Source organism: Pezoporus flaviventris, unplaced genomic scaffold (assembly GCF_033815535.1).
Source record: "Pezoporus flaviventris isolate CSIRO_AGI_PZ_B2104156 unplaced genomic scaffold, CSIRO_AGI_Pfla_v1 ptg000006l, whole genome shotgun sequence".
Classification (NCBI taxonomy): Eukaryota; Metazoa; Chordata; class Aves; order Psittaciformes; family Psittacidae; genus Pezoporus; species Pezoporus flaviventris.
The window spans coordinates 6,498,694-6,524,824 of record NW_026892554.1 but is presented as its reverse complement, the minus strand read 5'-3'; the positions used below and the strand labels follow the sequence as shown (position 1 = coordinate 6,524,824).

General features: G+C 49.9%; 2 protein-coding genes across 15 annotated transcripts in view; both read left to right on the top strand.

Moving 5' to 3' along the window:
- CHD2 (chromodomain helicase DNA binding protein 2) overlaps window positions 1–16,738 on the top strand; it is a 65,167-nt gene extending 48,429 nt beyond the window's left edge. For 11 of the 12 annotated variants that reach the window (XM_061446722.1, XM_061446727.1, XM_061446724.1 and 8 more), the window contains 20 exons: window positions 153–224; window positions 1,327–1,476; window positions 2,064–2,212; window positions 2,726–2,825; window positions 4,161–4,253; window positions 4,499–4,672; window positions 5,555–5,730; window positions 7,096–7,137; window positions 8,171–8,310; window positions 9,037–9,175; window positions 9,315–9,465; window positions 10,283–10,405; window positions 10,711–10,839; window positions 11,488–11,628; window positions 12,762–12,896; window positions 13,295–13,473; window positions 13,861–13,960; window positions 14,479–14,695; window positions 14,857–15,106; window positions 15,220–16,738. In XM_061446722.1, the coding sequence (XP_061302706.1) occupies window positions 153–224; window positions 1,327–1,476; window positions 2,064–2,212; window positions 2,726–2,825; window positions 4,161–4,253; window positions 4,499–4,672; window positions 5,555–5,730; window positions 7,096–7,137; window positions 8,171–8,310; window positions 9,037–9,175; window positions 9,315–9,465; window positions 10,283–10,405; window positions 10,711–10,839; window positions 11,488–11,628; window positions 12,762–12,896; window positions 13,295–13,473; window positions 13,861–13,960; window positions 14,479–14,695; window positions 14,857–15,106; window positions 15,220–15,535 (2,976 nt within the window). In that variant the 3' untranslated portion in view covers window positions 15,536–16,738. The remainder of the gene's footprint in view (window positions 1–152; window positions 225–1,326; window positions 1,477–2,063; window positions 2,213–2,725; window positions 2,826–4,160; window positions 4,254–4,498; window positions 4,673–5,554; window positions 5,731–7,095; window positions 7,138–8,170; window positions 8,311–9,036; window positions 9,176–9,314; window positions 9,466–10,282; window positions 10,406–10,710; window positions 10,840–11,487; window positions 11,629–12,761; window positions 12,897–13,294; window positions 13,474–13,860; window positions 13,961–14,478; window positions 14,696–14,856; window positions 15,107–15,219) is intronic. The other variant, XM_061446728.1, reaches the window with a different exon arrangement.
- Window positions 16,739–19,245: 2,507 nt separating this feature from the next.
- Window positions 19,246–23,739, top strand: LOC133265673 (repulsive guidance molecule A-like). 3 transcript variants are annotated; one of them, XM_061446396.1, is made up of 3 exons: window positions 19,246–19,526; window positions 21,241–21,356; window positions 23,493–23,739. In XM_061446396.1, exons 1-3 carry the CDS (start codon window positions 19,336–19,338, stop codon window positions 23,732–23,734), a joined length of 549 nt encoding a protein of 182 aa, XP_061302380.1. In that variant the 5' UTR covers window positions 19,246–19,335; the 3' UTR covers window positions 23,735–23,739. The 3 variants fall into 3 exon arrangements, with proteins under 3 accessions (XP_061302380.1, XP_061302381.1, XP_061302383.1); XM_061446397.1 differs by lacking the exon at window positions 19,246–19,526 and adding an exon at window positions 21,026–21,124; XM_061446399.1 differs by lacking the exon at window positions 19,246–19,526 and adding an exon at window positions 21,037–21,128.
- The last annotated feature ends 2,392 nt before the right edge of the window (window positions 23,740–26,131 follow it).

The window sequence follows — 26,131 nt, the reverse complement described above, 5'->3', positions numbered from 1 at the left end:
AGGGCTCAGGCAGTGCAGTTTTAATTGGAGGTTATTTTTAATGGTTTAATGCTGCAGGCAGGAAGGGGCTGAGGGCTCCCAGAAGCTGGGTGCAGCAGGTCCTCAGGGCTCCTTTACCTTCTTCCTTACATCATTGTTGTTGCCTTTTCCAGCGCTTGGACGGCTCGATCAAAGGGGAGATCCGAAAGCAGGCGCTGGACCACTTCAATGCGGACGGCTCTGAGGTACTGCAGTGGGGCTGTCCTGCCTCAGCGGGGTCCGGGTGGGCTGAGCGATGGCTGTGACTGCCAAGAGGGGCTTGGTTCATTTCATAGCTTTTCACCAGGACCCCAGATACTCTTAAAGACACACATACAGCCATACTGCTTATTTAAAATCCCCCACGCCCACAGAACAAGGCTATAGCTCACATCTCCAGAGAGTCCTGTATAGGCTGGGAAGAGCCAGGCTTTAGAAATTCCCTTCCAATGGTCTGGAGAATGAGATGGTTGCTAAATGATTCGTTCCTCCAGTGGAAAGCTGTTTTTTGATATGAAATGGGCAGAGGAAAAAGGGGGATTTTAAGTGTTGGCAGGCAGCATAGTCCCGTTTTGGATGTGAAAGTCTCCACTGTTCTAGGAGAGGGCATCTCAAACCTCCCATTTGGGCTTGCTGACTCACAGTGACTGGTGCAAGGAACTTGTGCCACAGTCAGCCCAGCCATGAGATATGCCTCTCCTCACTCCAGAGCAGTGGAGCATTCTTGTCTGACACAGGAGATAGAGTTGGGTGCTTCATGATTTTGGGAAGGTGAGAAGGAGGCAGCAGTGTGGATGGGAAAGGAGCAAGAATGCCCATAGAAGCTGCCCTTTGCCCTCTCCTGGGGGCATCCAAGGGGTTCAGGCATCTTGGCTTTAATCTGGCACCTCGTGCCCTCAGGCAATGACTCAACCAATCTATTAGTCACTGATCTCACCCCGGCAGCTAACAAAAAGCACGTGTTTGCTCCTGCCTTTGTAGGAGTCTGGTGGGCAGCATGGTCTGACCTTCAGAAGGAACTCCAAGGTGTCCTTGCCCTGAGCTGTTTGCATTGCTTTCCCACAGTGGTGCTTGCCAGGCTCTTCCTGGAATAGCACGCCTTTCACCCTGCCAGCATCACCTCATTTTGTGCCCTGGCTTAAAGACCAGTGGTACTTGGTGTATGTGGGAAGGAAATCCTTGTAAGGAGCATGAATGCAGCAGTCCTCCCTCTGTTTCTTTGCATAGCTTTGGAGTCATCATTGCTGTTTTATGAACACAAGTTACAAGTTGGTTAACTCATGGATGCCTTTCTTTTGTTCCTCCCAGGACTTCTGTTTCTTGCTGTCAACACGAGCTGGAGGGCTGGGAATTAACTTGGCCTCTGCTGATACTGTTGTTATCTTTGATTCGGACTGGAACCCCCAGAATGATCTCCAGGCTCAGGCTCGGGCTCACCGCATTGGACAGAAGAAGCAGGTCAGAAGAGTTACCTGGGCTGTTTTCTGTGGAGCTTCAGTGTGTGCATCTAAACTGGCTCCCACCTCACCAGAGCCTCTGAAAACATTCTTTTTGCCCCCAGTCCTGACTCCACAGTGTGCTGCCAACATGAGGGAAGCTCATTTAAAAGCCAGGAGACAAAAAATCAGCCCAGATTTGCCAGGTCCTTCTGTTGGCTTTGGGTTCTGGGATGGTTCCAAACCAAGCCCAACCTGTGGCATCACATTTCTCAGCCTCATGGACTTGTCCCTTACCCTTAGGAAGTAGAACATCCACCTTTACTAGGGTTTTATTAGATATATGAAAAGTTTGATGCTAGTTTGGATTTAGAGTCATTGTTTCAGAAGACTGTTACTCTGTGCTCAGGCATGCTACAAGATTTGTATTAACCAGCCTGTTTTATGCTGTTTCCTCTAAGAATGGTTTTCTTCTAAAAAGACGTATCTGTACACGAAGAGACAATGTCTGCAGACCAGTCTCCTGGGAAACAACTGAGGGATGCGTTGCTGTGTCAGCAGAGCTTGTTTCGGTGCAGGAAATAGCTCTTCTCTTCTTTTGCCCTTCAGGTGAATATTTACCGCCTGGTCACAAAGGGAACTGTAGAGGAGGAGATCATTGAGAGGGCCAAGAAGAAGATGGTGCTGGATCATTTGGTGATCCAGCGTATGGACACCACTGGCCGGACTGTTCTGGACAACACCTCTGGGCAATCCAAGTAAGTGGTTGTGTCAGGAGGCAGAGATGGCTGGTACAGCATGTGGTGTAAACAGCTTCCCCTGCTGGTGTCTCCCAGGGTTTATTTGATAGGGTACAGGGCAGGAGACTAATGCATAATGGCACCTTCCACTGATTTGGATTATGCAATCATTAATTTGGACATACAGGATAAAGATAATCTAAAGATAACCTTTTTTTAATGCATCACTTGTTTTTACCTTCTCTTTTCTTCCTGGAGATCATCCTGATTTGAGGGAGCCTTGTGGTGCAATAGCTGAAGTTTGGCATTGACCTCAGACTCTCCCCATTTCCCCCCCAAGTAGATGGAGGCTGTTCCCTTTACAGTAGTTAACTGTGCTAGAGCAGGGAAGAGATCAATAAAAAAGCTTTTTACAGTGCTGGGTAGAAAACTTACTCCTTCCTTTAATTAGGAAAACCTTTGGTATGATTTTGCGTTGTAGAGGCGCTGACTTAACAGCTCAAAACAAATTCTCCTTCTTGTTTGTTCTAGCAGCTCAAACCCTTTCAACAAAGAGGAGCTGACAGCTATTCTGAAATTTGGAGCTGAAGATCTCTTCAAGGAGCTTGAAGGGGAAGAATCAGAGCCTCAGGTAGTTTGCAGTTGAAATCACATAGCTGTTGGGAGTCCTCTGCAGGTCTGTGTGGGAGGGGTGGTGTGTGTTTGCTTACTCTTTCTATTTGCCCTGTGCATGAGTGTGGGTTGTTGAACAGGGCAGGTCTGGAGAAGGTGAAGAAAGAGAGCCCTGGGGATGGGGGACCAGGAGGTTGAGGAGAGCCTGTTGTTGAGGGTTAATGATCACCATTAGATCCCAAGAGAGTCCCTTGACTCCTGAGTATTCAGTAGCTAGTTACAGCAGAGCCTGCTGAGAGCTCTGCTCCCTGCCTCTTCCGAGCATTCCTTCAGCATCCTTCTTTGGGTGCTCTCATAGGCAGGAGCCAGCACAGTGAAGTTGACTCGGTCGCTCTCTCCTGCCTCAGTGCATCGCTTTGACAGTTCAGTATTGAGTGCTTTGACCAGTTCTCTTGATCACCTGAGAACGTCTGAGGTGCAGGACTTCCCCTGAGGGAAATGGTCCACAGTTACTGTGTCTCACTGTCTGGACATTTTCCCTGCTGCTCAGCTTTGCTGTTCCTTTTCTTCCATCCTATTACTCATACTCTTTTGCACCACTTGAGATAGTTCATCCTTGCCCTCGGTGATGATGACCTGCAGGTATCTGCCCTTCATTTAGCTTGGGAACGTGTTTCTGTTCTCCAAAGCTCTGTCATAGTTTAAGCCCAGCCGGCAACACAGAACCATGCAGCCTCTCACTCCCTCCCTCCTTTCCCTCCTCCTCTGGGCAGGACAGGGAGGAGAATGGAAAAAATGTAAACCCACAGGTTGAGGTAAGAAGAGTCCAGTAACTAAAGTATAATACAAAACTACTCTTACTGCTAATGATAAGGGAATATAGCAAGGGGAGAGAATATAAAACCAAAAGGGCAAAAGGAAAAGAAAACCATAAACACAAGTGACACACAATACAATTGCTCATCACCCACCAACCAATACCCAGCCTGACCTGAGCAGCAGTCTGGGCCTTCTGGGTAACTCCTCCCAGTTTATATACTGGGCATGACATGCTTTGGTATGGAATACCCCCTTGGCTAGTTTGGGTCAGATGGTCCTGTCCCTGCCTTCTTGTGCCCCTCCTCACTGGCAGAGGATGAGACTGAGAAGTCCTTCATCAGGGTAAGCACTACTGAATAACAACTAAAACATCAGTGTGTTATCAGCACTGTTCCCAGACCAAAGCCAAGACGCAGCGCTGCACCAGCTGCTGGGAAGGAGAAAAATAACTGTTACAGCTGAACCCAGGACAAGCTCTCATTTCCTGCTGTGCTCGGCACCCTCGGTTTCATCTCTCTTTCTTTCTGACTGGTAGGAGATGGACATTGATGAGATTCTGCGTCTGGCTGAAACACGAGAGAACGAAGTGTCCACCAGTGCTACCGATGAGCTCCTCTCCCAGTTCAAGGTATGGGCTCCCAGGCTTTGTATTGGGGTGCGGGGCTGTGGCTTCCCACATCTTGCTGTGGTGGTAAGGTCAGTGACAGATAGGACAAATTAGGCCTGGTGAGAGGTGACCTGTACAAAGCACTTTGAAGGATTGGAGGGTTTGGCAGCTGGGGACATAGAGAAGGAGTTGAAGCTTAGCAGACAGCTCTGGGATATTCCTTCCAGGGGAGGGAATTTCTAAACTTGTTCCTTTGCTTCTAAAAGGTGGCCAACTTTGCAACCATGGAGGAGGAAGAGACAGAGCTGGAGGAGCGGTCCCAGAAGGACTGGGATGATATCATTCCAGAGGAGCAGAGGAAAAAGGTGGAGGAGGAAGAAAGGCAGAAAGAACTGGAGGAAATCTATATGCTGCCTCGAATCCGGAGCTCGACTAAAAAGGTACAGCCTCAACAGTGTCGAGGAGCTGAGGGGCAGGAGGCAAGAGCTGGCAAAGATAGTGGTCAGGGGAACCTGTCTTGAGTGCTTCTTTCCCTCCTCCGAAGTTGGTTGGGAGTAAAGCACACAGGTAGCACGTTGACCTCTTGATGGCATTGTGCATTGCGCCCATGGTTTGTAATGCAGTGTGAGAGCCTGTATTGGAATGACTTGTCTTAGCAGACAAAGTAGACTCATGTACAGGGCAAAATATCAAACTGTGGAATGCAGATTTTACTGCAGTTGATGCCATTTTCCTTGGGTGCTCCCTGGCTTTTCTTTCCTAAATTTGGCTCTTGCAGGCAAAAGTGGTGCCTTCCCAAGTTTTTTTTTTAGGTGATGGGATCTACCTCAGTGGCACAGAAAGCAGACTGTGCAAGGAAACTCTTCTGGGACAGGGGGCTTTAAGTGCTTCTGATCTGTTCTCTGGGAAGAGCTGGGGAAAAACACTGAGGTGAAAACTTGGGAGAAGAATAATTCATATTGGATTATTCCAGATTCATTTCTGAGGTATCCTGGTTGTCAAAACAGCCTAAGGGACTGTGGCAGAAACCCATGGTAATCAGTGTGTTTTATTACATCTTATACCTTAGTAAATCAAAATGCAACTCTGAAACTCCTGTCGAGAAGGCTGTTAATGGAGGATAACCACCAGGGCTGTAGCTAGCTGGAAGTGGCAAGGGCGTGCAGCCTCACTGGGTTGATTACATGGGCTCCTGCATCTTCAGGAAGAGATGCTGAGGTGTTTTGCAACTGAACATGCAAAAGTGCCAGTGCATGAGAGGGACAGAAAAGGTTAGCAGATTACAGTTGTTAACTGTAGTGCTGTTGTCCTGGCACATACAGGCTCAGACAAATGACAGTGAATCAGATGCAGAAACGAAGAGAAGGCTTCAGAGATCATCTGGATCAGAAAGCGAGACTGACGATACTGATGATGAGAAGAGACCAAAGCGCAGGGGACGTCCTCGGAGTGTTAGAAAAGACACTGTGGAAGGATTTACTGATGCTGAAATCAGGAGGTCAGTGCTGGGCACAACAGACAGTTCAGGAAATAAATACAGAAATCCCATGCAGGTGGATGGGATTCCCAGATTAATCCAGGAATGGTTCACCTCTAAGCGTGTCAGTGGTTTAGGAGGGGCTGGTACACTGGGCCAGCTTCTGCACCTTTGTATAGTTCAGTTTGCTCCAGCTGATGACCTTAACATTCAGGTCTGTGCAAAATGGACTGGGCTGTCCTTAGGCTACAGTGGAGCTGGTACCTTGCTAAATTAATCCTTGTTGTAACTGCCATTCTTGGGCCAAGTGGATTGAGCTAATTCCGTACTGCACGTGAGGTGCCATGAGATACAGAGCTGGAGAATCCAAGGACTCTGGCACTCCTGATGTTTTTCTGGCAGTAGTCCTGCTGATTTAAGCTTTAAGTGAAAGTGCCCCTGTGAGAAGCACTGGTCCTGCTGATCCCAGTGGTTGTATGTCCTCTTCTGCACCATCAGTCCCTGAGTCAGCTGATGGCTAAATTATTTTCTTCTCATATTTTTTAATACCCAAGCCTTTCCCAAAGATCTTTGAGTCTTCCATAACTCTCCATCTCTGAGCTGATGTATTTTTAAGCGGGAGATGATCAGACTTCCTGGATTGTGGTAGCTGCTCCATACCCAGCCTGAAAACATAGAACAGGAAGGAGGTGTTGTGGTGTCAAAGCTAACAGCCATGTAGGTTACTGTGGTGCAGCAGAAAGAGGCTGAAAGAGCGCAAGATGGAAAAAAGGGAAAAAAAAACCTCATTTGAAAAATAATCTGTAGTTGAAGCCTTTGGGTCTAATCCCAGCACAAGGCACTTGTTCAGTTGTATCAGTGGTATCTGACTTTTGCCCTAAAGTTGTTAGCCATGGCAGTGATTTTCACCATAAAAATAAGACCTAAAACTAAATAGCAATCATTGTCTGTAAACCTCTGTGATGGATTGCACCACATCTGGCTCTTGTGTGATGGGTAGAGCATTACAATTGCTAATGACATTGATTTAATGGCTCTTTTTTCTCCTTGGAAAAGTGAAGTTAATAATTACCATCCTGGTGTGAGCCAGTGCTTTCCTTGAGTTGTTTTTACACTGTGGTTATGCCTCTCCTCTTTTTTCTTCCGCTCATCTGTCAAACATTCAACATTCACAATAATGTTGTGTTCTTCTGCAGCTGAGGTCATATAACTCTTTGTGGGGACTAATGAATTAGGCTTCCTGGTGCTGAAAGGTGCTTAGCTGATCAGTGTGGAATGCAAGGTTGATTATGTGGCAGGCTGTAATTAATATATTCAAGTGTTTGATATTGGACCCGCTTTTTATGGCAGCTGGTTTAGTTCCTGTTTGTTTTGGTTTTTGCCTAGGTTTATCAAGGCTTACAAGAAGTTTGGATTGCCTCTTGAACGGTGAGTCCCAGCCTAGCCCAGCTCTAGAGGGGTAATGGTGCGGGGATGTTGGATTTCAAAGCACAGCCATAAACACATTGTTACGAGTGTTAGATACAACCTCCATGGGCAGCACAAAGCCTTGCTGTCATATGTCAGTAACCCCATCCCTGCCATACAGTCCCTCATGTCTTAGTTGATGAGCACTGATGAATGCTGGCCAAAACCCAGCCAGAACAGTAGTGGCGCCAGGCTGTACACAGCATCATCCTGCTGGCAGAGCCTGGGCCTTTGGGCATTTCCACTCTGCCTAGAAAGGAGAGGGAGCAGCTATCTGAACAGCAAATGCTGCCCAAAATGCTTGGCAAGCTTTTGCCATGCATGTTAGCTTCAAGACTGAATTTGGAGCATCTTTTTTTGGCTGCTGTATCCCTCTTGAAGGGAAGCAAGGAGAGGCACACACTGTCCTTGAGCAAGGGTCTGCATAGATTGGGTGATATGATGCAGTGTGAGGAAGAAAGGGAGATGGGTATGTGTGCTGGCTCTGGAAAGCTGTAGCCCTTGCTGAGGTCTCAGACCTGAGGCAGGGATCTCTGCATGTGTTGTATGAGAAATGACTGGGTTTTCAGCTGGTTGTACTTTTCTGTTGTGAAACACAAGGCTGGCAAATGGGCTGTTGCTTGCTGTGACTAACTTCAGCCAGGCAAACAGCAGATGGCAGCTTTTGACCATCAAATGGAGTTAATATGGAAATGAGAAAGCTAAAGGAACACTATACAGTCACAGAAGGTGCCTATTGTGCCCAAGATAGACAGTTCTCACCTTTGCCTGAATACTAGAAAATCCAAAGGGTTGGATCAGCTGTACTACATCTGCTCTGTACTGCAGCTGAGAGACCTGAAAAATAGACTAAAACTGTGTCGTTTCCTGCACAACCTTGACTTGTGCAGGTTTCACAGCACTGACTGCTAAAAGCTATGAAACACTTGCTCAGGAAGTGGCAGGGAGGAGGTATGCTTTATCACATACAAACCTTTTTTTTCCCCTTTTCCAGGCTGGAGTGTATTGCCCGGGATGCTGAGCTGGTGGATAAGTCTGTGGCTGATCTAAAAAGGTTAGGGGAACTCATCCACAATAGCTGTGTGTCAGCAATGCAAGAATATGAGGAGCAACTGAAAGAAAATCCAGGTGAAGGTAAGCAAGAGGGTTGTGTGCTGCTGTTGGGATGGTTTTGGGGGAGTTGCATGGAGCTGGGGAGAAAACTATGCCCTTGCTGGGCAGGGAAGCATGCCACAGTGCAATTTAAAAGGAAAGAACAAGCGCACATCTCCATCTCAGCAGTGGAGAGAAGCCCCTGAGTCTTCTGCTCAGCCTGGGACGTTGCATTTGGGTCTGTTGGCTTCTGCTAAATACGAGGTTTTCTGGGAGAGGCTGAAGTAATCAGTTTAATGCTGGCCCACAAGGCATATTTTAACTGCCCCTGGACTGGGAGACAAACATGCTGTGTGCTCCACGGTAAAGCAGGATCCACAATTAGCACTTCCCAGAGTGCTAATCATCAACTGATGATGATGATGATGAACATGAGTTCATCATTAACTGCTCTGTGTATGCCTGTTCTGTGCTGTTGATTTGGAGATAGAGGGGTCTGGGCTGGATTTCCTGCTGGGGGTCTGCCTGCTGCAGCTGAGCAAAACTACTGAAGCAACAGCTCCAGTGTCCTTAGATGTGTTTTTAAGATGACCATGGAGGTGTCTGGATTGTAGATCTAAGGGAGTTAGTGACAGAAAACTTACCTTGGGCCTGCTGTTTAAAGAAGAGGTTGAGGGCAAGGTCTTGGTCTCTGTGTGCTTAGACATTTTTACAGAAGCACCTCTTCCTACAAGAGTTCCTTAGTTGCTGTGTTCTGTTGTTGAACAGGGAAAGGGCCTGGGAAAAGAAGAGGTCCTACTATGAAGATTTCCGGTGTCCAAGTCAATGTGAAATCCATCATCCAGCATGAAGAGGAGTTTGAAATGCTGCATAAATCCATTCCTGCGGACCCAGAGGAAAGGAAGAAGTGAGTTTGGCTAAGCAGGCAATGCAGAAAGAGGCTCAGGAATCTGGACTTTGTAGTGGGAAGAGGGAGTAACCAAGCTCTGTGGATTTGCTTTATCTCCCAGAGCATTAGAATCAGCTCATGTCTGAAATGCTTTCAGGTACCGTCTGACATGTCGGGTCAAAGCAGCCCATTTTGATGTCGACTGGGGAGTGGAAGAGGATTCTCGGTTGTTAGTGGGAATTTATGAGCATGGCTATGGAAACTGGGAACTAATTAAAACAGATCCGGAATTGAAGCTGTCTGATAAGGTAGGTGGTTTTGCTTGGTGCTTGCATTGGGTCCGTTGTTCATAGAGAACATGTCTGATTTACTCCAGAAACAGATTTTTCTGTTTGTAACCCTTCAAAAAATAACAATTAATAATAATGAGGAAAGCAGTGACCTCCATGGAATGTTGCTTGATGGAAAGCAGAGTTGTGTTATTTGATGGGCTGTAAAATAGCATAGATCAACCTGTGGCTGGGAGCCTTTCTACATCAAGTTCAGAAAGGCATTTTGCAATGGAAACAGTTGTCTGAGCCGTGCCACCCAAATTCCAATGAAGCATGAGGGTAACCTGGCTGGCAGCCTGAGACAGTTCATCCACAGAGTGGCACCTTGCAGCTTTGTTTGCTGCATCTCTGTCATTGCTGTAGCAATGTCTCTGGTTACCAGAGGGGACCAGCCCGCTGTGACAAGGCTGCCACAGACAAATCTGATGTGTCAAGGGGAGCGGACTCAGTTTTGCAAACTAAATACACTTTGCAAACATGTTGTGTTTTTTTTTTCTTCCTTTGAATACTTACAAGAAAGATCATAGAGAATCTAGAGAGATGCCTTGGGCTCCTTTCACTTCTGCAAAAGGCCAAGGGAGGGATGCTGGCTTGCTCACTAGGAGCTTTGGTTTTGGCTAGACAGGGAGAGTCTGTGTGAGAGGTGTGAGAAATGCTTGAACCTTCTTGTTCTCTCAGAAGATGCAGCATCTCTGACCCTTTGCTGGGCCTGGAAGGACTGTTGCTAATGTGTATCTCTTGTTAAGGTTTTCTAGGTGTGTTTGGCTATATATTTTTCTGTTTTCTATCAAAGATCCTACCTGTTGAGACAGATAAGAAACCTCAGGGAAAACAGCTCCAGACCCGAGTTGATTATCTACTGAAACTGCTGAAGAAAGATCTGGACAAGAAGGAAAACATGAAAGATGGGGAAGAGGTGAAATGCAGCTGCTTGGTTCTGGGGATTTCGGGATGACTGGGTGGCTGGTGGTGGGAGACAGAGTGTGTCTTCAGGTCACTGAACATCACTTACGTGCAAGAATACGGGCTTGTCTGTTATCTGGTTGCACTGCAATACTGAAATGAGAACTGTTACATTTAACTGAATGACATGGGCTCACGAAGCTTCCTGCTGCCCTGCAGGTCCTGCAGCTGTCTGTAAGATGTTCAGGAGATGGGGTATGTCCCCAGGAAGTAGCTGTGGCTATTCGCCTGCCCTGACTTGTTCTGTGTTTTCCCCAGGGTAAGCTAAAGAAGAGGAAACCACGAGTAAAGAAAGAGAACAAGGCTCCCAAAGTCAAAGATGAGCATGGGAATGAACTCCTCTCTCCTCGGCACTCAGACAACCAGTCAGAAGAAGGTGAAGTCAAGGTGAGTCAACTTGGTGGGTAGTGGTTTTTCCAGGTTTCCTTAAGGTGTGTTGTTATTGCAGGAGACTGGCAAACACAAAAACATATTTACAGCTGTGGGGGTGAAAGAAGGACCTTTCCCACCCACTCTTTTAGTGCTTTGTTTTGTGGGATCCTAGAGTGGATCCACGTCTTGACTAGGAGGAAAGGTTGTCTCAGGACAAAGTCTGTTGCCCTTATAAAGGAGAGAAAGAAGAATTCTTTTCCTCTCCTTTTCAGTACATCAGTCAGTGGTGAAGCTGGAGTTTACCAAGGTCGTGCTGTTGCTTAGAAAACCTTCTGTCTTTGAGTGGTTTGGCTTGTAGTCTGTGACTTTTTGTTCATGTGCTGATCAGTATCTACCTTAGGGCCTGAGTGTTCTTGAGCAGAGCTGGCAGAGGGAAGCAGTGCTTATCTACAGTGTGCCAGCTAGTTACAGATTCGGGCTCATCTATTTTGTATATCCTTTAGTCAAGGGTTGCAGCTGGTTCAGCAGGGCTTGCTGTCTTGGCTAAAGAGGTGTGAGGGCAAATTTGGATGGACCTCAAAAATTGCCTGTTTCAAGGATGGAAGCTTTACGGAAGAAAGCGTATGTGAGGTGAGGGCCTCCAACTTTGTCCTGATTTTCTAGGAGGATGGCTTGGAAAATTGCCCAGTGAAAAAGAAACAGAAGAAGAAAGAGAACAAAGAGAACAAGGAAAAACAGACAACCACTAAGAAGGAAAAGGAAAGCGATAAAGAGAAAAAGAAGACAAAAGACAAGAAAGAGAAGGTATGTGGTGCTCTGGGGAGCAGTTTAAGAGCTAGGAAGATTTCTGAGCAGAAGGGCAAGCTATGAAGCTTATGATTCATTAAAAGCTTGTGTGAAGAGACATCAATGAAGCACTGAGGGGTGAGGCATTATCCCTTTTTCAGCCCTCCTGAATTCTTATTGTGAAGAATTGCAATAAAAAGTAGAAAAGGGGAATATATCCCAAAGCTTGATGCATTGTGAGCAAAAAGGAAGAGATTTTGTCAGACTGCCTTTCATGTACAGCTGGGCCTATGAGAGCAATATGGCCAAACAGATGATGTTAAGGAAGAAAGGAGGAAGAGCCAGGAGCACTCAGATCAAAGTTCTGCTCAGCTGTGATTTATCACAGGGTTGGCAGCTCCTTGCCTGTATTCCCCTTTAATCTAAGCTCACCCCAAATATCCCAAATGCCCACACCATCAAGACTAAGTTGGCCTTGTCACTGTTCAGGACTCACCAGAATGAGTGTTTCAACATCAGTGGGATGTTGTGGACTAAAATGTCCCTTGAATTTTGGATACAAGTGCCCTGAGGCTGGGTTCAAACTGGAAGGGCTTTTGTAATAATGACCTGAAGTACCTGTCCAAGGAACAGGTATGTACACCCTGCCCACTATGTTTTGACACTGAGGTCATAAGAGCAAAGCAAGAAGTTTGGTTACTTATACAGGGGAAAGTTTGCTTTCCAGAGATTCTTGTTATGATCAAAGTTTACTCTTAACAGCCCATGATTTGAGGTTGCTTTCCAGAGGGTGTGAGGGCTAGTAACATCACATGAAGCTTAAGACCCTCATAGACATGAGACTACTCTGAGCTCTGTCCTTTGCAAGGGATATATATTCTTTAGCTTAAGCTCTCTTCCAGGTCTTCAATGTTGGTTTTCTCTTCATGAGTATGAATATCTTATTCATGTCCAAAATGTTGTCTTTGACTTGTCTCTACTCCCACAAGGATTATAAATTAGAAGCACTGCAGCTAAACAGTTGGGGATCTTGGGAGAAAAGTTGTAGGAGCAGTGCCTGGGCTTTAACCACTGCCAGTAACAGTGCAGAGGTTCTTAGTTGGATCACTTGGGATCTGGCTCCTCATGTGATGTAATTTGTCCTTGTAAAGCCTAAAGGTGGTGAAGCCAAATCAGGAAATAAAGGGAAGAGATCACAAGGTCCTGTCCACATTACTGCAGGGAGTGAACCGATTCCCATCGGGGAAGAGGAAGATGATGATCTGGACCAAGAAACATTCAGTATAGTGAGTATTTTCCTTGGGAGATGGGAGGGCAGTGGCAGAGCCCAGCCAGGCAGCCAGGGTTTGCTTCCATGTTATCCAAGGGTGCGTTTTAGGTGTCAGGGTGTGAGGCCTGTCCTAGTGTCCCACAGTGATGTCCTCTGGCTGATGTGAGAGCATGGTGGAACTTTGTGCATGTGTTATCCACCAGCCTCCTCTGTGCCTACTAGCAGCTGCTGTAAATGGCACTTCCTTTCCAACCCAAACTATTCAGTGATTCTGATTGCTCCTTGCCTAATGGTCAGATAAAGCTTGTATCTCATGCTCATGAGAGCACTTCTTCCTGCTCTGTCTGATGAACAAGGGAGCAGTGTAGAGCCCTGTGCCAAAGGAGTCACCTTCTGCTCTCTCACTTTTTGAAGTGCAAGGAAAGGATGAGACCAGTCAAAAAAGCACTGAAGCAACTTGATAAGCCTGATAAGGGACTGACGGTTCAAGAGCAGCTGGAGCACACACGCAGCTGCCTCCTAAAAATTGGGGACCGCATCTCTGAGTGCCTTAAAGCCTACACTGACCAGGACCATATCAAGTTATGGAGAAGGTGAGGGGTCGTTTTGTTTTCTTGCTTGGCTGGTCTGTGATATTTAAGAAGGGTCCTCAAAGGCTGCTAGGTTTTATGTGGATGAGTTCGCCATTTGCCTCTTATTGAACAAGTGGAATCTTGTGTCCTCTGGCCCACTCAGTCCATGGCTGTTCTCTCTGTGCTGGTTTCAGCTAAACTTGACTTCAGAGCTACTTTAAATAAACCAATGCATGCCTCTTTATTTTGCTCTGAAGAACGTGGTTTCAACTCTCCTGCTCATCCTGTCCTGAGCTGGGTTGAGATTGTTTTCCAGGGAGGGTAGAACCGATTTGATGTTGGCTTGAAAGCAATTGGCACTTAAACTGCTGATGTAGCATCTAACAGAAAACGTTCATGTCCTTCTAGGAACCTGTGGATATTTGTGTCAAAATTCACAGAATTTGATGCCAGAAAACTGCACAAACTCTACAAGATGGCTCATAAGAAAAGATCACAGGAAGAAGAGGTGAGACCTGAAGTGCCTTCCCTTTGGTTGCTTCCCTTAAGAGTTGTCACACTTGGAGTGTCGCTTCTTTCATGGGTTTGCTTTGTTGTTATTGACAGTCTGTGATTTTCTTAACATCTCATCAGTCTGGCTGCATTTGCCACCTGTTGCGTGGCATTTCTCCCGTCACCTGACAGCACTGGTCACTTTGTTCTGGCTTTCTGACCAAGAGAAATCATTACTTGGTGTGGCACGTTGTGTTGGGTTGACCTTGAGAGTGAACAGCCCTTTAGAGACAGGATGTAGAAGGGGGGCCGTGTGGGGCTACATTGTCCCTGTCCTCCATTACATTTGTGCCATTGCCATTTATACCATGCTTGGGCACAGCTGGTTCTCCAAATGCTCAAAGAGGTGGGTGGCCCACAGCATGGGGACTCTGAAGAACATTCCAGAGCCTGACAGGCAAGGCCATTGCTCACATAGTCCGAATCCTTTGGTGAAGGAGCAGTGGAGCTGTAACATTCTCTTCCACCCTGCAGGAGCAGAAGAAGAAGGAGGACATGTCCAGCATGAAGAAGCCGTTCCGCCCAGAGCCTTCAGGCTCCAGCCGCGACTCTGTGATGTCCCAGTCTCACGTGCCTCACAACCCTCATTCCCAGAAGATCCACTTGCCCCCTTCCCACGCCCAGCAGCAGATGCACGGGCACCCGCGGGACAACTATGGCCATCCAAACAAGAGACATTTCAGCAACACGGGTGAGTGCTGCAAGCCAGGAGAAATCATGCCTTGTAACCTAATGGCTCTTTGCTCTCGGACACAAAGTCTTCTGGGACCTGGTCAGGTTACCATTTCTTTGAGAATTCAGCACATTAAACTAGAGCATGGAAGACACTTAGTGGTGCTTTCCTCATTGCAGACCGAGGGGAATGGCAGAGGGATCGGAAGTTCAACTACGGTGGCAACAGCAACCAGATGTGGGGCGGGGAGCGGCATCACCAGTACGAGCAGCACTGGTACAAGGATCACCACTACGGGGATCGGCGGTCTCGTGGAGAGCCCCACCGGAGCTCTGGGAGCTACAGACCCAATAACCTGTCCCGCAAGAGGCCATACGAACAGTACAACAGTGACAGAGACCACCGAGGCCATCGAGATTATTACGACAGGTAATTATTCCCTTTCCTCTTGGAAAGGCTGGGAGGAACGTGCAGGGAAGCACTGCGATGGCCAGGCTTTCCTTAGGGAACCGCTCTCCATTCATCTCGTTCTCTTTCTGCAGGCACCACCACGATTCCAAGCGTCGACGATCTGATGAGTTCAGGCCTCAGAACTACCACCAGCAGGATTTCAGGCGGATGTCTGACCACAGGCCACCCATGGGATACCATGGCCAAGGACCTTCGGACCACTACCGGTCCTTCCACACAGACAAATCGGGAGATTACAAACAGCCTCTCCCTCCACCTCATGCTGGAGTGTCGGACCCTCGCTCACCCCCCTCTCAGAAATCCCCCCTCGATCCCAAGTCACCTCTGGATAGGTCATTAGAACAGAAGACCAATCCAGATTATAACTGGAACATTCGGAAAACATAAAGTGACTGAGAGGGAGAAGGCAGACATCTGAAATACTTGGTTTGATGCAACAACTACTGCTTTCTCCAAGACAACAACCAGAAACTTTGAACATGCTGCTATCATCTTCCTGGTCAGGGAGGAAATTTGGGGGATTAGGTAGAGGAAGATTTTTTTTCCCCTCATTTTTTCCCTCATTTTTCCCCTCATTTTCCCCTTCATTCTTTGTTCCAGTTTAAATTCCCATTTCCTTTCTTCTCTTTTGTTATTGGACGTTGAAACCAGCCTTGCTGCCTCATTCCTTGTTTTGGTTTTGTTCTCCCCAGTCCAATGGATCCAAGGGAATTGTCCCGTCAGTGTTTAACTCTCAATTTCCTTTCCCCTCTTCCACTGTTGAACGTTGGAACCAGCCTTTGCTGCCTCATTCAGTTTGGTTTTGTTTTCCCCAGTCTGATGGACCCAAGGGATTTTTCCCCAGCCAGTGTTTTCCCAAACCAAGAAGGCAGATCGATGCTGCTTAAGGACTGTGCTTGTGTTACCTGACAGATGCTGCTTTGGGACTGGGGATAAACTGGCTGGGATGGGCTCTGTGTGAAACCAGCATAGGGCAGTGGGGAGGGTATATTCAAAGAGGGGCAGAAGAGTCCCTCAGCAGCCAAGCTTGGTTGAAAGAGGGACATGCTGTCCCTGCAGAGTGACTCCAAAGGAGTTGGAGCCATGCTGGTGACAATCCGTAGCTTTCCTGGCCGTATTACCATTTCCATGTCCCTATCCATTTCAAGGAACTGGCTCTGCTTTGACTGCTGTTGTGTCTCCTGCAACTAAAGAGGTGGGGCTGACCTGCCATCTCTAGGGCTACAACTGGCAAATCTTGACTCCAGAGGCTTTGGGCTATGTGGGAAAAAAAACAGACTTTCTTAGCAAAAGCTTATTAACTTGTAACTGGTAGGAAGTAAATCAGGTGAGAACAGTATTTCCCACTGGGCAGAGCTCAGGAATTCATAACAAAACTCCTCTTCTGACATGGGCAACTGGGATGGTCCAGGTGCTGCAAGGTCAAAAGACGGCTCTGGGCATCTTGAGGCTCCTCATCTCCCTGCCACTGAAGTGTTCTAGGCTTTGGGCAAGTCATTTCTCGGTACTTCACCAAACAGTGATCAGAAACCTCTGCTGCAACTGAAGGAAGAGGGATGGTGGAGTAGAGTTTAGTAGAAGTGCAGTGGGCTGCTGTCAGCAGTAACTGCTGCACTGAAAGACAGCACCTAACTGAGCAGGGAGAGAATGAGGAATTCAGGACTGGGGTCCTTAAAATACCCTTGGAGCAAATGTCTTAAGAGCCCAGCATGGCAGAGGGAAGAGAGGAGTCTGCAGCCCAGCTCAGTGCACTTAGAGCAAACACCCCTCCAAGTATTGGAGCCTCAGTGTCTGGTGCAGAACCCTGTTCAGCCTGGAGACGGGTGTGATGACGGGAGCTGTGCACAGGCTGCTGGCCAGAAGTAGCTGTGGTGGTGGTGATTTTTCAGGTCCTAGGCCTTTTTCCATAGAGTCACATCCTGGAGACCAGTCACAAAGCTCCCCAGCAGCCGGGCTGCCCAGAGCGTGGTGCATCATCTCCTGGAGCTCAGTGTTAAAGACCAGGCTGTTCCAGACTCTTTTTGCTGGGGGACAGAAGCTTGACCTCCTATTGAGGTGCCAGTATCTGACCCTAATAAGCTGTGATGTCCTTTCCCCCAGACAGTGAGGGGAGATGGTGTTCAGGGCTGGCTTCCTGACTCCAGGCAGTGCCTTGGCAGGCACACACAAACCAACACTAACACCCCCGTGTCCCATTCCATGCCATGCATCCCTCGAAACCTGCTGCTGTCGCTCCTTCCCGAGCCCGCTGGTTTAACGGGACACACGGGAAGTGTTTTGCTCCCCTTTTTGATGTTTTTATTTTGCAAGATTTCCACCAACTGCAGGGCAGCTTTGCTTGCTTAGCGAGCGCCCTGCCCTGCGATAGTAGTGTTACACTAGTGTTGAGCTGTGCAGAAGCTGAAGCCTTCCACAGTCCCCCTTTGGAGCTGTGGGGCGAGGGGAGGTGTGAGATAGTGGCGTTCCTCACGAAGCTGTGATTGCAGGCACTTGCTGTGGTATTCAACGAAGAGGTCCGTCCTTTTCAGAGGTATTACCTTTTCATGTGAAAATGGAGGAAGCCTCAGAGGAGCAAAGAGAGTTGCTCTTTTTGGTCACCTAGCGGTGCTATTGTGATGGAAAGCTCGTGCCATACACTTGTAGCAGAAGGCAGTGCTGGCCAGACCAGTGTTCCAGTTGGTGGAGGAAAACTTTGAACCCCAGCAAGAGGCATTTTCTGTGTGCGGATGTGGGGGTTTTCTTGCTCAGCCCGGGTTCAGGGTATGAGGTTGGCTGGGGTTTTCTTCTTGTGCAACAGCAAAAGCTTTTCCCATATCCGCCAAAGAGCTGTCCCTGCTGTCACCTTAGCCTGATACTGCAGTCTCACAGTCTGGGGCAGCCACAGCTTCTTTGGGCAACCTGTTCCAGTGAAGATGGAGAACTAGATTTGGGAGAAAGTCCTCTCTGAGCACGCACATGCATTTTATGTCCTCTCAGCACAGGGACCATAACCAGGCGCAGTCACTTGGATGTGAGTGGGATTGGAGGGGACAGGTCCACAGCCATAAACTTCACTGCGGTTTGTAGCAACATCTGGTACAGCTTTTCCTTGGGAACCAGCTGCGAGATTCCCTCTTGGCAGGAAAAAGTAGCAATTTGCTGGGGTTTTATTTTATAAACCAAGAGTTTTTCAGCCTGACTCCTTTGGAAATGGTGTAAAGTTTGTGTCATTCACACCATGGAAGTCCTGCAGACTGAAACCTGCTGCAGGTGCAGGCGATGCGGTGCCTGACAGGACGGATACTGCAGTGTTCTGACAGTCCTTCTGTGAACGGTTCAAATGACCCCCACAAAAATACTGTTGTGCTTTCACCCATTTCCTCCAAACCTCTGCCTCCCCTCCTGGGAGAGAAAGGACTCTTACTGTAAAAAAACACGGACTTTGAAACTTGTTGACTAAAAACAGTAATTAATATTAATTTATATTTGTGGGAAAGAAGAAAAAAAACCCCATGCCCACTGTCCTAGTGATTTCTGATGTAAATATGTTGTTTATATAGTATGTATGAAATTTTCCTACATTGTAAAACTGCTGTACTTTTGATTCTTGTATATTAAAAAGTGTTACGGAGATTTTCAGAACAGTGCCAGTGTGGTGAGTCTGGGGGGGTCCATGGTGTTCCTGGTGCATCCCTGGTGAGTCTGGGGGGGTCCGTGGTGTTCCTGGTGCATCCCTGGTGAGTCTGGGGGGGTCCGTGGTGTTCCTGGTGCATCCCTGGTGAGTCTGGGGGGGTCTGTGGTGTTCCTGGTGCATCCCTGGTGAGTCTGGGGGGTCCGTGGTGTTCTTTGTGTGTCCCTGGTGAGTCTGGGGGGGGGGTCTGTGGTGTTCCTGGTGAGTCTGGGGGGGTCCGTGGTGTTCCTGGTGTGTCCCTGGTGAGTCTGAGGGGGTCTGTGGTGTTCCTGGTGTGTCCCTGGTGAGTCTGAGGGGGTCTGTGGTGTTCCTGGTGTGTCCCTGGTGAGTCTGAGGGGGTCTGTGGTGTTCCTGGTGTGTCCCTGGTGAGTCTGAGGGGGTCTGTGGTGTTCATCATGTGTCCCTGGTGAGTCTGGGGGGTGTCCATAGTGTATTTAGGCCGGTTTTGGGATCCCAGGACCCTTCCCTACAGCCCCGGGCATGCTGTGATGGGTGCTTTCACAGTGCAGGAATAAGCATGTTGTTCTTGGCTGTTCTAAATAGCTTCCCAGTCTGCGGTGACAGAGATTTGGAAACCCCTTTGGATGGGAATTTCCACATGATCAGGAGAAGCCATGCGTTTCCTCGCCCATTTCCACAAGCATTTCGCTGGGATGGCACCAATGTTTATGTATTTAACCAACGTCTGTCTTTTCTGGATCTCTGCAGGTACGTAAAGATCTTTTTGACCCTGTCCAGGGAGAATTCCCCATCCTCCAGAAGAAGTGCTGCTCCTGCTGCAGCCATGGAGCTCTCTGCTCTGTCCCCAGCCCCGGGAGGATGTGCCTCTCTCCAGGCGGGATGCACTGGCATCCTGTGCGCTGCTTTGGTTCAGTCTTTCCACCCATCCCTGGTGATGCCCCCATGGCAAGACATGGTGCAAAGCTTGAAGCCATTTCCCCCCTGTTACAAGAGCTCATTCTAAAAAGCACTTTTCACACCTGTAGCCACTGCGTCCAGCCCTTCCCAGCCTCTGCAGCTGAGCCAAGCTGCAGCCAACAGTGAAATGTCACTGAGTTCTATGGCCCTGAAAAACTGGTTTCCTAATGGAAAGAGGTCCTGGCTGTTGCTGTGGGGCTGCAGCAGGGAGAGGGGCTCGGCTGGATGGAGGCACAGGGACGACAGGAGCTGGTCCGGGTGTCCCTGCCCACAGCACTGCAGGTGAATACCTGAGAAGGCAGGTGCCGTGTTTCATTCAGAGCTGGCTCCTTTCATCCCCACGGTACCCTCAGGAAAGCTGGAGGAGCAGGAGCCGAGGAGCAGGGGCAGGTGAGGGTATGGGCTGTGTCCCACAGAGCTTAGCCCAGCACCACGCTGCAAACAGCTGAACCCGAGGCCTGGCCACGGCCGGTGAGGAAATGAGCCCTTGGCACGGTGCAACTTCCCCTTCTCTGGGCCAGGCAGGTCCGGTCGGTGCCACAGCAGCGTCTCCTCCACAGGCACGTGGTGCAGCAGCGCTGCGGCCATCCCTGGTGCTGGGTAGGGCCGGGCTCTGTCCCTGTTGCGCAGGTTGAAACCACTGCCCACCAGTTCTAGGGCGCAGGGAGTAGGACCCAGCCCTGCTGCACACTCCTGTGATGGGACGGGGCTGTCGAGGAGCCCCGACCCTCGTTTTAGGCCGCGCCAGAGGGCGCCGGTCCTGGGCCGAGCGCCATTTTGTGTGCCCGCGGCTCGGCAGCTGGGGCTGTTCCCAGGCACCCCCCGTGAGGAGCAGCCGGTGGCCGCCGTGTCCCTGCTCAGCCCGAGCGCTCCCATGGGGAGCCCAGAGCAGCAGCAAAGCTCCTTGTGCCGGGGGTCAGTGTCCCACGGGCTGCGGCATCGCTCCGGCAACCCCGCTGCCTGCCGTCTCCATGCCTCAGTTTCCCCCTCACTCTAAGAGTGACTTTTTGCCCCAAGTTCCTTCATTCAGGGGGCACCCAAAGCGCTCCGGTCAGCCCGAGGGCACAGAGGCGCTGAGAACCCCGTTGGGTGGATGAAGCCCCCCCCCGAGCTGCGGTACAAGCGGCAGCACCAACAGAGCCCTTCCCGCATCCTCCGTGAACGGTGACACCCGCACACGACGGGGCACGGCACGGCCGGGATCAACCCTTCTCGCTCCCGCCCAGAGCACCGCGTTCCTCCGCCCCTTCCCGGGAGGCTCCGGCGGGAGGAGGACACACAGCGGGAGGATGGATGGTGTGGGCTGGTTTGCGATGGGAGGGGAAAGAGAGGAGGAGGAGTAAAAGTCTGCTGGGGCCGCCGGTTCCTGCATCTCCCCCCGATGCCCTGTGAGTCTTTGATTATTTTACCCATTTTTTAAAATTGATTTATTTTACTTATTTATTTATTTATTTTATTTTTCTCATTTCTCTTCTTTTTGTTTGTTTTCCAGCTCTTCTTCCAGGGAGAGGATAGTGGTTAAAGCTCGAGCTGGATGGATGGGTATGGGGAGAGGGGCAGGATCCACAGCCCTGGGACTTTTCCAAATCCTCCTTGTCTTTCTCTGCATCTTCCCTTCAGGTAAGCAACAGCCTCTTTATTTCGCAGCGTTTCCCCCGTGTTTCTCCAGCCCTTGGACAGCCGCCTCCGGCCCCTGTCTCGGGGCCTCTTTCTCTTCCCTCTCTGCAGCGCTTTGCCACATGTTTCAAACGAGCGAGCGGGGCTCAGGTTCGGTGTGTGCCTCCCCCCTCGCCAATCCCCGTTTTTCCCAAGCAGTCGCGGTGCGGGTTCTTCCTTGACCTCATCTTCTTTGTCTCATCGCGCAAGGAAGGAGATGGTGGGAATGAAAGCAGCCCCCGGCGGAGGGTTGTTGTGACAGCGGCGGGCAGGTTCCCTTGTGCTCCCCTTCCCGGGTGTGCCTGCTGCTTTGGAAAACGGGAGGGACCCCCCCGACCCCCCCCCCCCCCAGTAAAACTTTCCCTTTTAAAATGTAATGTATTCTCAAGTCACTCCTGCCTTTCTTTTGCATAACCATAGGTGCAGCATCTTAAGCAGAACCTTTCCAGCTCTGCCCTTAGCAGTGGGGTGTCCCTCCGCACCCCGCTTCTCCCAGGGGACTTCCCAGCAGCTGGAAGATGAACTCCCTGTGTGTGTGTGTGTGTTTTCTAGAAGCTCTGGAGCTGCTCCCCTCTGTGTTGCTTAACGCCCTTTTCGGAACGGTTGAGTTGCAAAGCGTTAGGGCTGTGAGATTTACGGTGCAAGAAAGAACTTGATAGGAGATGTGGCTGCTGCTTTGTTTGATTCTCCCGTCAGCAGTCAAATAAGGTGCAAAGAACTGGCAGAACGAGGTGATCCAGAGCCCGCGGGAGCGGGGCGCAGGCGGAGACGGTGCTCCCCATGCGCAGGGCTGGGAGCGTGTTGGGGGCTGCTGTTGAGGGCGTTTTGGGGTGGGGAGATAGGAAAAAGGGGGATTTTTTTTCCCCTGGCAAATCCTTTGTCCTTTTTCCCCTGTGCTTTTGGGGAAATTGGGGGTTCCCAATCCCGAGGAAGCTTCAACCCCTCCTGAGAACCCCACGTGAACGGGGTCGCTGGAGGCTGCCCAAGCAGCATTGTCCATATGAGTGATGAAATACTTTCCACCTGTTAGTAACCAAGAGGATATTAAACAACATCTCTTAGCAGTGAATGCTTTCAAGTTAACAGGTCTGGGTGACATGCGCCCAAGAGTCTCAGGACAATTGGCTTTTGCTTATGAAATGAATTCCCAGTAATTATCTTTGCTGGAGAATTTGCAGGAGATCAGAGGAATTGTTGATTTTGTGCTGTTTTTTTGAAAGAGCATGATTTGGGTAAATGAAATCCAAGTGACACATCGAGAAGGGAAATAACGGGCACCCAAAAGGCTGAGCATGTCAGATCTGTGCATATGGTTGAACACTTACTTCAACAATGTGTAATATAATGTCCCAACGAAGGCTGAGCACTGGGATGCAGGTTGTGTGATCTGCAAGGCCCCTGGTGTGCGTTTGGTGGCCACAGGATGCTCACTAGGAAATGTCCCAGGCCAACAGCACATCCTGGTACCCACTCCGGTGCAGTGCCTCAGTGACAGGGGTGACCTCGGGAGAGCGGGAGCATGTGTCCTGCATTGGCATTGCCTGTTCCATTGGGTGGTGGGTTCTGTAGGATACCAGCTTCCTGGAAGGAGGCCTGGTACAGGGCTGGGCAAATACCTTCCAGTGGGAGCTTGAAAGTGCAACCTGTTTAGCTTATCTAGATTTTTGTTTTGGTAGAGCTCTGTCTACTCGCAGCTCACAGTGATTCATGCAGCACAGAGCTTTGAATGTCAAACCCTAAAAAGGCATTAAAACCCCACTGCATCTCTCCCCACATTAACGATCATCCTTATCACTGCTGATGAATATGTTCCATTCTTCCACACTCTGGTTTTCCCCCGGGAGCGTTAATCCAATGGCTGGATGCTCTTTCCCTTCTTGGCTTAAACTGGGGCAGATCCTGTTGGTTTCTTTGGTTTTGATGCATGAGACTTGGGTCATGTGAGAGGGTCACATCTGGTGAGCGAGGCCCCATCGCGCGGTAGAGCCGATGTCATGAGTTTGGGCTGTGGGAGGGGGACACCCGTGTGTTGCCGGGGGTAGAGCGGGATGTCCCACATGAGGCGTGCAAAGCATTGACCTCCTTGTGTTGTCCTTCCAGTGACATCCCCATGCAAGATCCTCAAGTGCAACTCTGAGTTCTGGGCGGCCACGTCAGGCTCCCACCACGTGGGCACAGAGGAGGCACCGGAGTTCTGCACGGCGCTGCGAGCCTACGCGCACTGCACCCGCCGCACCGCCCGCACCTGCAGGGGGGACCTGGCCTACCACTCTGCCATGCATGGCATAGAGGATCTCATGGTGCAGTCCAAGGATGGACCCACCTCACAGCCCCCCCTCTGAGTGTCAGGAACCCCTCTGAGTGTCCGGAAGTTGAGCTTGTCTCAGTCAGTGCTTATATTCCATAATGTGAGAGCCAGGAAACTGAGTGTGTCTGGAACACCACTTACAGTCTGTAGAAAGCAGTGTGAAAGTCAGAACAGGAAACTGAGCTTATCTCAGACACTACTTGCATTCTATGATGGAAAACGGTGTAAGAATAGCCACAAACAAAGCAAAGAAAGTCTGTTCACTTTAGATATTGTGTAGACAAGTTCGCTATGGCCCCCTTGTTCAAGGCTCATAAGCTTCCACAGGACTGTGAAGGATATGTAATGGATTTTTATTGGGTAACTCAAGCTGACTGAGTATGCATGAAAGATGGGGTCAGATAGCAGACACCATGGTATGAGGACAACAACCACCCAGAGGACGCTTGCAGAACCCAACTGTGGAACTGGGCACGTGTTCACCAAAACACATGCATCATTATCAGAGTAAAGCAGGTTTCAAATGCGAGTTATCAGTAATGCCCCAAAGAATGTGAATGCTAAAAGACAGGGGAGCCAGGTCAGAGGGTGAGCTCCCACCACCGGCAATACTCTGGGTGAAGAGGACCAGCAAGATGTTGCTACATCCATGAGTGGTGTTATCTCTTAACTTCCCTTTCTCTGTCTCTCTTCTCCTCTCTTTTTATTGAATATTGATCAGATCTAAGTAAAAACATGTGGCAAAGGACTTCCTAATCTGGTTAAATAATCACTGTTGAGCCTACCATGTCTGACATGCCTTGTGAACACCAACCTACACCTGGGAGGTTGGTGTTCACCCTAATTCAGTCCAAGGGTATCACGAACTTGGTGGTTGGTCTCAAGGTGAGGAAGGTTGTTCTAAATGACTCCTTTTGAGTTGCAGCACACCTGGGGGCCATACAGGAGCCTCCGGTAGCCCCAGAGTACATCCTCTTGCTTTTGGCAGATGTCCTGTCCCACCATGACTGGGAGCCAGAGGAGAAGCTCCATCACCTCTAAGAGAGTCAGGGCTCATCCCCTCTGCCATCTGCCAGGCCCTGGAGGCAAGACAGTGCTGCATGTGTGGGCATGTCACCACAGGCTGTGAGTAGTGATACCGCACCCAGCGCCAGCTAGAGCAGTGCTCCTGCACTGGGGCTGGAGGTAACAGCACAGGTAAGTTCAGTCCAGCTTCTGGCTCTTGACACTCCATACACAGTGTCCTTATCCCAGTGCTGATGCAGAATGGCCATGTCTGGGTGGCTAAAGCTGGGGATTTCCTAATGGAAAGAGTACCTGGTTCCTGCTGTGGGGCTGCAGCAGGGAGAGGGGCTCGGCTGGATGGAGGCACAGGGACGACAGGAGCTGGTCCGGGTGTCCCTGCCCACAGCACTGCAGGTGAATACCTGAGGAGGCAGGTGCCGTGTTTCATTCAGAGCTGGCTTCTTTCATCCCCACGGTACCCTCAGGAAAGCTGGAGGAGCAGGAGCCGAGGAGCAGGGGCAGGTGAGGGTATGGGCTGTGTCCCTCAGAGCTTAGCCCAGCACCACGCTGCAAACAGCTGAACCCGAGGCCTGGCCACGGCCGGTGAGGAAATGAGCCCTTGGCACGGTGCAACTTCCCCTTCTCTGGGCCAGGCAGGTCCGGTCGGTGCCACAGCAGCGTCTCCTTCACAGGCACGTGGTGCAGCAGCGCTGCGGCCATCCCTGGTGCTGGGTAGGGCCGGGCTCTGTCCCTATTGCGCAGGTTGGAGCCGTGGTTCCCGCCGTGGGCACCTCCCGTGAGGGGCTCCATTGCCCATTGTTTGCAGGGCGCAGGACCCAGCCCTGTCACATACCCACCGTGAGGGGACGGGGCGGCTGAGGAGCCCCGACCCGCGCTTTGGGGCGTGCCAGGGGGCGCTGGTGCCGGGCTGGGCGCCATTTTGTGTGCCCGCGGCTCAGCAGCTGCGGCTGTTCCCAGACGTCCCCCACAACACACTGAGCCTCACACAGAGGAGCAGGGTGCTGAGACCTCGGGCCCCCCATGGGCTTGCTCACCCAGGCCTCACTATACCCTTTCCTCAGCACTTTGTGTGCACAGGAGATACGTGTTCTTGCAGAGGTGGATGAGCAGGGTCCATTGGTGACCTCCTGTCACCAGCAAGCAGGGGAAACCCCTCGGTCCCTGTACTCCGGGCAGCTTTTATATGACTTTTTATATGGCTGACTTCTTAGGGTCTGTTAAAGCTCTTGTGAGCTGGTGCAAGTGTTGGCAGAGGGAGTGGGTTTGGCTCTAGAACCTCCCAGTTCTTCAGGGCTCTGAAGGACGGGGATGCTCGGGTCTTAAATTCCTGGTGCTGGGTGTCCTTTCATGCATTTACCCAATAATGTGTGTTTTGGTGGCGGTCTCCCCCATGGCCTCAGCATCT